This window comes from Monodon monoceros, unplaced genomic scaffold (genome assembly GCF_005190385.1).
Source record: "Monodon monoceros isolate NGI ecotype Baffin Bay Population unplaced genomic scaffold, NGI_Narwhal_1 Super_Scaffold_22, whole genome shotgun sequence".
In the NCBI taxonomy this organism is placed as follows: domain Eukaryota; kingdom Metazoa; phylum Chordata; class Mammalia; order Artiodactyla; family Monodontidae; genus Monodon; species Monodon monoceros.
The window spans coordinates 33381275-33394851 of record NW_021703779.1 but is presented as its reverse complement, the minus strand read 5'-3'; the positions used below and the strand labels follow the sequence as shown (position 1 = coordinate 33394851).

General features: G+C 40.1%; 1 protein-coding gene across 1 annotated transcript; it reads left to right on the top strand.

Annotated features, from left to right (window-relative positions):
• The first annotated feature begins 807 nt into the window (after window positions 1-807).
• On the top strand, window positions 808-11608 carry DYNLT3 (dynein light chain Tctex-type 3). The gene is made up of 5 exons (XM_029241543.1): window positions 808-913; window positions 3351-3392; window positions 8429-8552; window positions 9205-9282; window positions 9576-11608. Exons 1-5 carry the CDS (start codon window positions 884-886, stop codon window positions 9650-9652), a joined length of 351 nt encoding a protein of 116 aa, XP_029097376.1. The 5' UTR covers window positions 808-883; the 3' UTR covers window positions 9653-11608.
• The last annotated feature ends 1969 nt before the right edge of the window (window positions 11609-13577 follow it).

Below are 13577 nucleotides of genomic sequence, written 5' to 3'. Positions count from 1 at the left end.
TTAAATCCTTCTTCTACTGCTTACTGGATATATGACCTTTGGCAAATAAACTCTCTGTACCTCAGTTTCATCTTGAAAGATGGGATGATGGTAACAGAACCAAACCTGCTGGGTTCTCACGGGTTTAAATGGGAAAATCCTTAGGATTATCTGAAACTTCGTAATTTTTAAATAAAGGTAACCATTGTTCTGCTAATATTTATAATTTGATTTAGTATATTTGTACCTTCTCTCCTACAAATTAAAGTTCTTTTGTTTTTTGGTTTCTTTTACATAGTCATGGAGGAGGAGGGGTGTAAGAGCATCTGCTTCAGGAGTTGGAGTACATACAGCATCTCATTTGATCCTCACAACCAGCCATGAAATAGGTGTAATTTTGTTTTCATACGAGAAAGCTGAGGCTGTGGGAGGTTAATTTTTCCAAGTGACATAGCTAGTAAGAAGACAAATCAAAGCAGCTTGTTCACCATTGCATTCACTACACTTATTTGCTGGATGATGATGCACGAATACGTGCAAATAACCATGGCAGTGGGCACTCATAAATACTGCAGAGTTTAGACGGACTGACACTAGGGCACCCCATCTGACCCACACCGGCACAAATCCCAGCTTTTTAACACCCAACCCTGGTTTCCAGAAAGGTTGGAGGTAACAGAGAGTCACTTCCAGTCGCAGGAATCCTGCGGGAGGGTGGGATGGGAGTCGGAGTCGGAGCGGGGGTGGGGAGGGCAGGAAGGTGGTAACGCTGTGACGCAAAGGCGGGGCCTGCGTGGGGAACGCCCCGGGCCATAGCCGGGGGGCGGGGCCTCCCCGGGGCCAGTACGCGGCCGCGTAGCTAGACCTGCCCATCCCTCAGCCCCCTAGGAGAGCTGGCGCCACCATGGAGGAGTACCATCGCCCCTGCGACGAGGTACCGCCCCTTCACCGCCCGCGAGCGACCCCGTCCGCCTTGGCGCTTAGTCTTGGCCGGGTGGTCTCCCGGCACCCGGCGGCCCCGAGAGTTGGGGTGCGGCGTCCTCCGAGCCCGGGTCCTCTCCTCGGGGCCCGGGATCCGCCCCGCCCATCCTCGGCTCCCCACCCCGAGGGCCTGAGGGTGGGCTGAGAGTCGGGGTGGCAGGGGCTGCTGGGAGCACAGGGGGCTGGCAGTGGGGTCGGGGCCGAGGGGTGGAAGGCCTGACTCGGGGTGCGTGGGGTAGGGATGGGGTGGAGGGAGCCGCCAGTCTGCAGGGCGGGCCTCGGGAACCGGTCTTCCTGGCTGCTTCCTCCGCCCCTTGGTGTCCCCAAAGCAGGTGCCGCATCCCCGCCAAGCGAGGCCCTGGTGGCAGAGCAGGTCCCGCTCCCGGGCCCTCTCGTCTGGGTGGTTTGGAAGGAGGCGCCTTATGGATTAAGGAGCCCTTGCTTACTGACTCAGGCTTCCCGAAACCTCACCAGAATCCCGTGATGTCATCTGTCATCTTCCTGTTACTGATGGGGGACTCTGACTTTCATGGCGGCTAAGTGACTTGCCCAAAGTTAGAACTGCCAGGAATGACAGATGCTCCATTTGAACCCAGACCTCTGACTACACAACTACAACTCTGGCTTCACTTTAACCACGATGAGGATGAGGCCTGTTGGATCCCGTGACAGGGCAGTATAAACAAAGACATCTTCTGTCCAGTGGTAGCCACAGGTGAATGGTGCGGTGAAATAAAAGTAGGCAGGCACGTGGTGGAGGTGCAGCATAAAATGGTGTATCATTAGACCCCTGAAAGGGGCTTCTGAACCATTCATCTCTAGGATGTGGGCTTCTGCAGAAGCTAAGACCACATTTACTTCTATGCTGCAGGTGGCATACACACCTCAAGGTTAGTGGTAAAGTGTTCTCATTTTAGAAATTGAAGCACAAGCAATTTCACCCTCAAGAAGCACTAGTCTGCTGACTCCTAAGAGGTTCTGTACTGCAGTACCCCCTAAATACCTATATTTAAAAAGAAAATTACATGTGTTACCATGGCCACCCAGTACAACCTGATTATTGGGTGACCTTCCAAATTGAAGTGGAATGGACATCCCATTTAATTTGTAGACCACTTTTGAAAATAGATAAGGACCTTATTTGAAGGTAAAATGACCATTTTAATAGGGGCAGTTGTGACACCTGTTTTCATGATATTTCTGATTATTTAGGGTATTTTTATTCCTTTGTTGTTGGGGAATTACCTGGTGTAATTAAATGAGTTGAAAATATTTTAAATCTGTACTCAAGATGGTACTTATTTTCAGAATTTACTTGGTTTTTGAACTGTTTTGTTGTATAGTGGGATTTACAAACATGCTGATGTCATACAGCACCTAAAAACGTCTCTATGGAAACAAATCATGTACTACCTGAAGTGCTTTGGTTTAGATTGCAATCTTATCACGTAGCCTAGTTCTTGACTCTAGGACATTTCCTTGTCATTCATGGTTGCTTTTAACTCAAGATTGTATCAAGCCACTCCACAGGAAAGACTAAGTTGCCAGACCTGTTATATTATAGGTCTATATAGATTATAGGTCTAACATATTATTTATATGTTATAAAGTGACATTAATTTGGAATGATCAAGTATTTTCATAACCTTTAACTCAGAAAAGCCACATTTTTGCCAAGCATAAGTTAAAAACAAACTTGAAACTTATCTATTCAGCATTCTTTTCTCACTCCCCTTCATTCTCACTTAGCTGCAACTACTTCCTGTGTACTGATAACACATCCTTATACCCACCTCCTATTTCCTGAGCTTTACAATCCAATGTTCCTCAATCTCTGGTGTTCCTCAGAATCACCAGTAAAGCACTTTTTTTTTTCTTGTGCTGTCCATATCTATTTAAAATTTTTTTTATTTTATATTGGAGTATAGTTGATTTACAGTGTTGTGTTAGTTTCAGGTGTACAGCAAAGTGATTCAGTTATACATATACACATATCTATTCTTTTTCAGATTCTTGTCCCATATAGATTATTACAGAGTATTGAGTAGAATTCCCTGTGCTATACAGTAGGTCCTTGTTGATTATCTGTTTTATATATAGTAGTGTTATATGAGTAAAGCACTATTTTAAAAAAACATAGTTGCCCAGGCTCTGCTTCAGAACTAATCAATCAAAATCTCCATGGAGGTAGGTGGGGAAAGCATTTTGCGATTTTAAAGATGATCAAGGTGGGATTAGTAGCCTCAGTAGACTTAATGCCCCTTTTCACTGTGGTCTCCTGTCACTAAAACCTGTCTAGGCCAGCCTAGGTTATTCTGTGTAGCATCATAGCTACCAGGAAAAGGAAGTCTGTATTGAAAACAACTTTATCTTTTGCTTTCCATCTTTAGGTCGGCTTCAGTGCTGATGAAGCCCACAATATCGTTAAAGAGGTGAGTTACATATCTTGTTCACCTTGAAGATTGGTGCATTGGTTGAAATTTTAAAAAGCTGTGTTTTGACTTTCAGCACAAAGTTAGAAACCTTAGTATTAAAGCAAGATTTTTCACGTTTATTCACTAATTCTTTATAGGGGTGCTTCTATGTTTGTTGTGTTGGATGCTGTCAGGCATCTTGGGGCTTACCCTGAAAGGGATAATTAAATATTGATCTAGAAAACTGGCTTGCTGTTTTCTAAACTGATTCTCTGTCTTTTGAATAAAAGAACTTTTATTCCAATGGGGCCAAATATTATTTTAAATGTTAATGCCCTAAAAGTATATAGGTAAATTATATGTATAGTATAATAAACATATAATTATAGTATATACATACATATATATGTGTGTGTGTGTGTATATATATATATATATATATCAAGTAAATAAAAGACCCTAGAAATATCTGCTTTGGTTATTGTATGCTTTTTTTTTAGCCCAATATAACTGGAAAAATAGGGACTTCCAGTTGTTAAGACTCTGCACTCCCAATGCAGGGGGCACAGGTTCGATCCCTGGTCGGGGAACAAAGATCCTGCATGCCTCATGGCACGGCCGCGCACACACACACACAAAGATTGGAAAAGCAATCACTTAATATCTTTTAATATCTTTTAGACACTGATATGACGGTAAATCAAATTCTTCAGAAAAATATTTGAAATATGATATGTGGTCCTCGTGTTAGGCAAATAGACAAGAAGTTCTCTTTGGGACTCAATGTTGGCAGAGGAACTTTAATTATTCTAGTGGTATCACATACAGACGAACTGTGGGTAAGGTATTTATGAACACTTTTAATAGTCATCTTTAACTGTGCCAAATCCTAGAAAAAAATAAGCTGGCCCGGAAGGTAGGCTTGTATTGTGGGCATGGCTGTTGCGGCCCGTGTCCTAGCAACAGGCCCCAACTACCTTTAGGCTTGGCTGGATTGGCTTGCCCTCTGGGCACTGAGCACCGTCTCAGTCCTGAGACGATGCCTTACCTGCCTGAATGCTTAGGGCATGAGCTCACCCGGAACTCACCCAGGGCTGGCCTCGTAAAACTAGGATCAACCTGAGGTCTGAGAGAGCTGGATAGGCACCTGAAAATCCCGCCATATTTTAATAGTTCAAAATCATATATTAGAACTTTGTAGCCAGGAATATATCATTATTATAACAAAATGCAAATGTTTTCGATACCTTGACAATGCAAAAGCACAAATGAGGGCAGTGGGGGGGGGGAAGAAGGGATGGAGGTCATGGGAGGGCAGGAGTGATAACAGCCTCAAAGTGGAAAGTCAAGAGAGACTGTCCTTGGTGGATAGAACATGAAGCAAAGGATGCTGGGGTATTGGAGGAATCTTTTAAATAGTACCTTCTTCTTTACCCACATTACGAACCATATGAAAAGACCAAAGAGTTAGTAGAAAGAGAACCAAATATCACCTTTATTATTGATAAAAACTGAGTTGGAGATTGGAGCTTGTTTTGCTAACTCCCTACCTGTTCAGTTCAGACCTTGGAAGAGGCATCCAAGGGAAAGTTAGAGTCAGCAGAGAGAAACACTCAACCAGGCTGGTGCCTTTCGTCGGTCTGGGTGAAGAGGGAAGGAGAAACCAAATAGCCAAGTCCAAGGCATTTGGGAGATTGGCCCTCCCAGATGAGAAAGGTACCAACCAGTAGCTCACTCCACCTCCATGGGGAGGAATAATAACAGGTGGGACGAGAGGCCAGGGATGATAAGGAAAAAATCCTCTGCGTGGAAGGAAACATCCAGAGTAGAAAAGAAACATGCTCCTAATAGTGTAAATATATTGAAGTAAAAATAGCAAATTCATTATATTGAGGGATGTGGGGGGGGCAGGAGGTGGCAGGTGGTCCTAGGGAACTAAATTTTCATCTGTCGTAGCAGGAGCTCTAGGGATGTTGTCTAGAATTCATAAATCAAGAAATAGTGATATAAACATTATTTAGATATGTGAGTGACCCTTAAGAGAGAAAAAAACAGTTGTACCCTAAAAGTGTTTCTTCTGTGGAAGGGGGCTGGGGATGGGAAAGGGTGGGGAGGGGATTCTTATTTTTCATTGTAAGCTCTTCTGTTCTGTTGGATTTTTAAACCCACGTGCATGGGTTACTTTGATGGTTTGTTCAGTTAAAAGAACCATGCTTCTTAAAATGAGATACCCATATTGAGTAGTGGCTAGGGGGTCCTAGAAGCCACTGGGTACATTTTTTTTATTTAAAAAAATTTATTTATTTATTTAGGCTGTGTCGGGTCTTAGTTGCAGCATGTGGGATCTTTCATTGTGGCGCGCGGGCTTAGTCGCCCCGCGGCATGTGGGATCTTAGTTCCCCGACCAGGGATCGAACCTGTGTCGCCTGCATTGCAAGATGGATTCTCAACCGCTGGAGCATCAGGGAAGTCCCCACTGGGTGCATTTTAGAGCATCAATTTTACTTCCATACTTGCAAGAGGGAGTTAAGTAATATAAATAATTTAACACCATTTTCAAATGAAAACAAACTGATACATTATGGAGTCAAAAGCAAGCTTCATTTGAAATTTTCATATAAAATATGAGACTCGAAAGACATCTCAGGTTTGCCACAGCTGGCTTTCAGGTACCTGTGTATCCTCTTCCCTCCCCCTCTCTTCCCATGAGCCAACTGTCTTTGCCATTGAGGTATTTGAAAGGTGAGGGGGGGGGAGAGAGAGAGAGAGAGCTATTTGAAAACATTTCAGCACTTCCCCGATGATTATACAGTTTCAGCAGGCATTTCTGTTTTTCTTATCTTTTGCTGATCTCCTTATTTTCTTAGAGTCCTTCCTCTGAGCCCCTATGCTAATATATTTTTCCTGCTGAAGTCTTAGAGCCACTCACTTACTGGTGATATGCATGTTTTATTTATTGTCAGTAATAGAATTTGCCCACAAATTTTCATATAAAAAGTGAGTTACAAATGGAATTAACTTGGAGCTGAATCTAAAGTATATTTGATTCAGGATGCCCAGAGAGTATATCAAAGCCAGTATTACTTCAACAACAAACATGTATTGAGTGCCTGCTCCGTGCCCGAGTTCTGAGTTTGGCCCTGGGAATACAGAGCAGGTTAAGGACCTCATTATCTAGTGGGCCTCCTGGTTAAGTGGTAATGAAGAAGGCTAAATGTTAATTAATAGTAATTAGCAGGGCTATTTACAGTGGCATCCACAGGCCCCTGATATTTCTGTTGTTTGGAGCAGAACTTGAAGCAGTCCTATTAGATAACCTGAAAGTAAACAAGGGCTGGTAGTTTCCCATTAAGGTACAGCAGTCTAGGGAGAGGAAGAGGTTTCCCAAATGCCGTCAGCTTGGGTATGGTAAAGTCAGGATTAAATCTTTGTCCCTGTGATCCTTGGGCCACTGACCCTCCTAACTCTTCATGTTACATTCTAGAAGAGTAATTTGAGGCACGTTGTTACTTTCTTCAACCACTCGAAATTTAATTTCTCTTTTTGCATTTTATGATTAGTGAAGAGTTTATACTATTCAGCTTAAGATTCCATATTAATTAGTGCCTCTACTATAGTCCAGTTGTAGTAAATGAAAGCTGCACACGTGCACGTGTGTGTCTGTCTTACTAAGCTGGATTCTATAAATGAATTGAATGAGTGCTTTATTCTCCAGGCTCTATCACTTGAATAAAAAAATAATAGCAGCAAAATAAGTCAGAGAAAGACAAATACTGTATGATCGGACCAATATGTGGAATCTAAAAAAATCCAAACTCATAGAAACAGAGTAGAATGGTGGTTGCCATGGGGTGGGGAAAATGTCGGTCAAAGGGTACAAACTTCTAGTTATAAGATGAATAAGTTCTGAGGATCTAATATACACCATGATAATTATAGTTAACAGTACTGTATTGTATACTTGAAGGTTGCTGAAAGTAGATTTTAAATGTTCTCAATACACACACACACACACACACACACACACACACACACAAAAGGTAAGTATGTGAGGGAGTGAATGTGTTAACTAACCTTATTGTGGCAATCATTTCACAATATAACGTGTCAAATCATCACATTGTACACCTTAAACTGACACAATGTTGTATGTCAATTATATCTCAATAAAACTGGAAAAAATAAGATAACAGCAGCAATAATTATAATGATGTAATAATATCTGTCATTACTTATGTGTTTACTCTGTGGCAGTCACTGTGTTTGAGCGCACGGCTTTCCTTATCTCACCCCATCCTCACAACAACTTGATGAGGCTGTTATCCCTACTTTAAAGATTAGGAAAATAAGGGGTTTCAAGAGATTAAGTCACTTGTAGAAGGTCACACAGGGGTGGCTGAGGTGACCTTAAAACCTAAGACTGTGATACTAAACTGGTACTCTTAATCAAGTATCAGAAGTGGATGCACGTAAACACCGTGGAAAATTAACTTTCTCTTTCTAGAGTGCCTAAAAACTAGCGTTTGTTGATGTTAGTGGCAGGTGTGCTTGTTGTTTGATAGCTAAGCAGTTACATAATATGAAATAGGATATAATTATTGTACATGAGAAATATATTTTTAAGTTGGTCTCATCCTTTGTTTCTAGCATCTGAAACCTAGTTCAAATCCCAGCTGTTTCTTTAACCAATTGATATCACCCTTTTAAAATCTCCACCCCCCATAATCCTTTTGTGACATGACTTACCACCCTTGATTAGTCTTCCTTGTATTACAGAGTTCTTTTATTAGCTTCTCTGCTAGACCGTTAAGTTCTTTACAGTAGAGGCCATGTCACATTTATCTTTATATGGCCTGTAATATCTCATAGAGTGAGATGACGCATGCGGAAATGCTTTGAAAATTCTACAACAGTTAGAGGTGATGCATAATAAATACTTAACAGATGCATATCTTGTAAGATGTTTTATTAGGTTATAAGTGTATTTTATGTTTTGAATAAATTTTTTGTTGTGATATGTGTAAACTTTGTTTAATTGTCCTCTGCCCTTTTAGTGTATAGATGGGGTCTTGGGAGGTGAAGATTATAATCATAACAACATCAACCAATGGACCGCAAGCATAGTGGAACAATCCTTAGCACATCTGGTTAAGTTGGGAAAAGCTTATAAGTATATTGGTAAGTATCGGTGTCCTTCTTCACTAGTTTACTCACCTTTGTTCCTGTGGTTTTTCTCTGAATTTACAGAATGTAAATGAATGATAGACACTCAAGTAGGATACTAATAGGGGGTGAAGGACTTCTGACTTATTCATCACAAAAATAATCTGTGATAATACCTAAAAGATGGAGATCTTTCACAACTCAAAAGCAGTGTGAGCTCCTGCCAACCATCTACTTGTCTTGGTAGCATCATCTTTTACATTTGCATCGGTTATCTTCAGTGAAATTCCCTCAGCCCTACTGTCTTCCTTTCATTAGTGCCATGCCTCCTTACGTGTAGGACTGTGAAGTGCCACACAATACTTGTGAAGTGGAATATTTTGTTTTTGTGTCTGAATTATGCCCATGGGACAAGGCACATAATTTCGCCCAGATTTTTCCTGCAGTGCCGTCACCATTGGTTATGGCACTGGGCAGCAAACAGACTGGATCCAGTGGGGTCAGAATCGTGCTGGTAAATAATCAAGATAAGAGACATTTTTTTTCAGTCCATTCGCTGAATGCTTTGTTTTCTGTTATTTTTATAGCTTTTAGAGCTCCGAACTCAAACACTTAGATACGTTTTCCTTCGTTTGTAAGTGTTCTTACTGTGCAACTTTATTTTTAGTGACCTGTGCGGTGGTCCAGAGGAGTGCATATGGCTTTCACACAGCCAGCTCATGTTTTTGGGACACCACGTCTGATGGTAAGAGACTTTAAGCTGATTCAAACAAAATCCAACTTCTAGCAAAGTCAAATAGTGTACTTGTTATCGAATCCTTATTTATCTCTAATTAAATTCCCACAAGACTTTATCAACAGAATTGCTTTGTACCTAGTGACAAGTATGCCATCAGACAAATAGGAAATATGAAGATTTAACAGATTGCAGGAAATGTGATGTTAAAACCTATGAAAAATGTATATATATATATTTTTTTTCCTGGTAATTCTGATGTTTTTCTGGTATTTCAAAGTCCTTTTGTTGTGTGTTTTCAGGAACCTGTACTGTAAGATGGGAAAACCGAACCATGAACTGTATTGTCAATGTCTTTGCCATTGCTATTGTCCTGTAACAGGCTAAAAATGTTCGGCCAAAACCATTAACAAGAATTTGTCACTGTATCCTTTCTAAAAAGAGTAACAGTTACTTATTCGTGTGCTAGATGACAAGTGTGCAATATGCTTCAAAACTATCAACAAAAACTGAATAGTGCAAGCAAGCAATCTCATAGGCAGTTGGCAGATTATCTCATATTCCATACAGCATCATTTAAATAGGAAAACCTCAACATTAGCAAAAAACAAATCCAGAAATATGGCATGACATGGAAATACAATCTTACATTTACACCGGCTTTTCACTAATAATATGTGCCTAAGAAGATGGGGAAAACCATTCAGATAATTAAATTCTCTTTCAGCTAGAAAAGTTAACAGGGATAAATATATGAACAAAAATACTGCAAGGGTAAATGTGGAGAAAATGATAATAATTAGTTAACACTTCTTAGTTTTTTATTTCTCCTTCTTAGTTGTACATATGATTTAGTGGAAAGTAATTCCATTCTTTTTTTTTTTTGGCCGTGCCACGCAGCTTGTGGGTTCTTAGTTCCCTGACCAGGGATTAAACTCGCGCCCTTGGCAGTGAAAGTGCAGAGTCCTAACCACTGGACCGCCAGAGAATTCCCTTAAATCAGCTTTTTAAATTTCAAATTCTTATTTACATTTGAAGGTGAATTAAATCAGGTAACCTGAATTTCTTAGGTAAACAAAATTAGTTACAGTGTATGATGAAAAGTATATGACTCTAACAGCTGCCTTACACTTCATTCATTCCATGTGTTACAAACCTTTACTGAATGTCTGTTATGAGCTATTTCTCTGCTAATTATAGTTATCAATATGCTGTTCAAATTCTAAGTTCTTTTGGTACCTATTCAGTCGGACAACTGACATTTATGTTTGGGAAGAAAAAAAAAAAAGAGCTGTTTTACAAGAGAGGAAAAAAGTGAATCTGGTTATCCAGGTAGAAGTAAGCAAATGAAAAGCACTTATTGCTGACAGAATTATAGATGTAATTTTAAGAATTGCTCCTAACAAGCAAAAAAATGCATAAAATATGCAACTCTTAGTTAAAGGCCTTATTAGCAGTATAATATACAAGTAGTAAATTTTGTCATTGCTTTAGTTACAATCATCTGTAAATAACTTTAAATACTTATTATGTGAGGTTCAAATTGAGTGGGGTAAAGTGTAAAACGTATACAATCATTAGCAGGTTACTGAATATCTCAGGGCTTATGAAATATAGTTAAATTTATTAAGAAAATAAAAGATGAAAAATTAGAGTACACAGCTGGCCACCAAATGCGAAGTCAATTTGCTATTTAACCTTGAAAACAAAATCAATTTTGCATATTACCACTAACACTAATATATATAGGGAGTGGAACCATGATTCATTGAATTCTGGGGGGAAAGAAAAGCTTAGTGTTGACAATATTAAGATAGTATTCTTCTAGGAATACTATGTGCATGTTTGATATTTTGCTGAGTAACAATAATTGTTCAATGTGTAAGAAGAAGATGAAGAAAATACAAGGATGGAGTTTAATGCAGTGATCTACATTTTGGGCACGTCAAAATTTATCAGTCATTACCTTTATATTAGTTTACGCTGCTGGCTTTTGTGCCTTGAAGATTATAATAGTGACCAAAATACATCTGTGCAGTTAAGGCTTGCTTTTGATTATTGTTATTGAAGCCTGATTTTAAAAGAATAATAATCAAAAATACCTCGTGAACTTGCTATCTGTTCTGTTTCTAGTTAAAATGTAATAAAGATTATCTTCCTGCACTGTACGTTTGCTTCTGGATGTTCACTGAATAGTTAAAGAAATGGCATTGTCTTTAAGAAATTCTAAATAACAGGAATGAGGAAGAGAAATGAATGTCAGACCACATAGATACATTGTACAGAATAAATGCCATTAAAATAGCAACCCGAACCCAGTGTTGACCATTACAACATAAATAACAGCTCCTATTTCATGCCTTTTATTATTTTTAACAAAAAGTTATTTTAAAAAGCAGTATATGGGCTTCCCTGGTGGCGCAGTGGTTGAGAGTAGGTTCGTGCCCCGGTCCGGGAAGATCCCACTTGCCACGGAGCGGCTGGGCCCGTGAGCCATGGCCGCTAAGCCTGCGCGTCCGGATCCTGTGCTCCGCAACGGGAGAGGCCACAACAGTGAGAGGCCCGCGTACCGCCAAAAAAAAAAAAGGCAGTATAAAATATATTCTATAACTATTTATTAGCTTTAATAACTATATTTTGGCAAGGAATTTTGTCCTATTTGTCAACTTGCAATCGAGTTGTTGCTGTTTTTTTTGTTTTTAATTAAGGACTTTAAGTATGTAAAATTAGGGTATTCAGATGTAAGTACTAACTCGGATTTTTGTAAAGCTATAATTTTATGTTTGTAAAGTACCTGTATACAGCCCTAAATGATGGCAACATCTCATTACATTTCCTGTGGTAAAAAGTACTTTTTTGCTCTTCTTTCCACGTTGGGTGTTATCTAATTATGAGTCACTGAAAGCATTTTCACCACCTACAGTCATCATCACATTTTTAAGGTAATCTTACGATGCTGCGGATTATATTTTTAAAGCTTGAGTAAAAAACCTTGTCTATCCTTGATAACAGTTTTTTAAAAGCGGGAGAAAAATCTGTGATTTTTTTTGTAGCAAAGGAACTAGGTCTTTTATTTTTTTACTATTATTATTTTTTTGCGGTATGCAGGCCTCTCACTGTTGCGGCCTCTCCCGTTGTGGAGCACAGGCTCCGGACGCACAGGCTCAGCGGCCATGGCTCACGGGCCCAGCCGCTCCGCGGCATGTGGGATCTTCCCAGACCGGGGCATGAACCCGCGTCCCCTGCATCGGCAGGCGGACTCTCAACCACTGCGCCACCAGGGAAGCCTGGAACTAGGTGCTTTTTATAGCAGACACCAAAGCAAAGTTTGTAGGTGCTTTTTATAGCAGACACCAAAGCAAAGTTTGAGAGATGAATTGAAAATTTCACTCCATGTGCTACAGTCTACCCAAGGGGAACTTGTTTTATAATCTAGAAGGTGGAGCTATACTTGTGGCTAAAGAGGCTTATAGTTTCAATGTCTAATAATTCAGTCAAACTGACCTTTGCATATTTACTAAATTCCCTATAAAAGGATCTTAAGCATTCAGCCTTTACAAGATTTAGATAGCCACCATCAATATACATTAACCTCAGTGGTCCAGGAGATTCTAGCCCACCTTGTCTAATTGCAAATCCCGTATTTCTCACTGTGGTCCCAGTCAATGTCACCCCATGTCATCCTTGGATATGTAGGATATATTGACAATCCAGGCCTAATTAGAGATGGCCCCTAACTGCTTCATAAAGAGTATCTCTTCCCAAAATGGTTTCTAAGGATCTCAGAGATGAAGCGGGAACTTTGTACAGACACTCACAGTACCACCGGGATGGTATGTATCTTCCCTATAGGACACAAAATGTGGGCAACTATCCCCACTCTGGGATGCTTTAACGGTGAAGCCTATACGGGGAAGTTTCTTTGCAGTTCTGCCTAACCAGGTCAGGGAATTTGATGCCTGCGCTTATCCAGTAATGTATATTCAACTTTCTTCATGCCAAAATAAACCTTTTTATTTTACTGAATGCTGTGTCTTTTTAGATATTTTTATGTATGCCCACTTCTAACTTGAGATATTTCAGTCTGGGTTTCTCAAGGCAGAGTTTTACATGAGGCAGTATTATTACTTAATGAAAGTTCTGTTATTTTCATCCCTAGTGAAAATTAAGATTGTATCATGTACCAACCTTTTCTTAACCTGTAATTTTGTAGGCTAGGAATTTGGATTAAGCTGTGTGAGCTAACATAGGCTTTCACGGTTAATGCTCATATAGAATACCGCCCAAAATGATGAGGATTAGAG

What these genes read in the sequence shown, in the direction of transcription:
- DYNLT3 (XM_029241543.1), top strand. Translation starts at nt 884, where the DNA reads ATGGAGGAGTACCATCGCCCCTGCGACGAG. An exon ending in CCCACAATATCGTTAAAGAG is followed by an intron (nt 3,393 to 8,428) that starts GTGAGTTACATA and finishes CTGCCCTTTTAG; the next exon opens with TGTATAGATGGGGTCTTGGG. An exon ending in AAAAGCTTATAAGTATATTG is followed by an intron (nt 8,553 to 9,204) that starts GTAAGTATCGGT and finishes CTTTATTTTTAG; the next exon opens with TGACCTGTGCGGTGGTCCAG.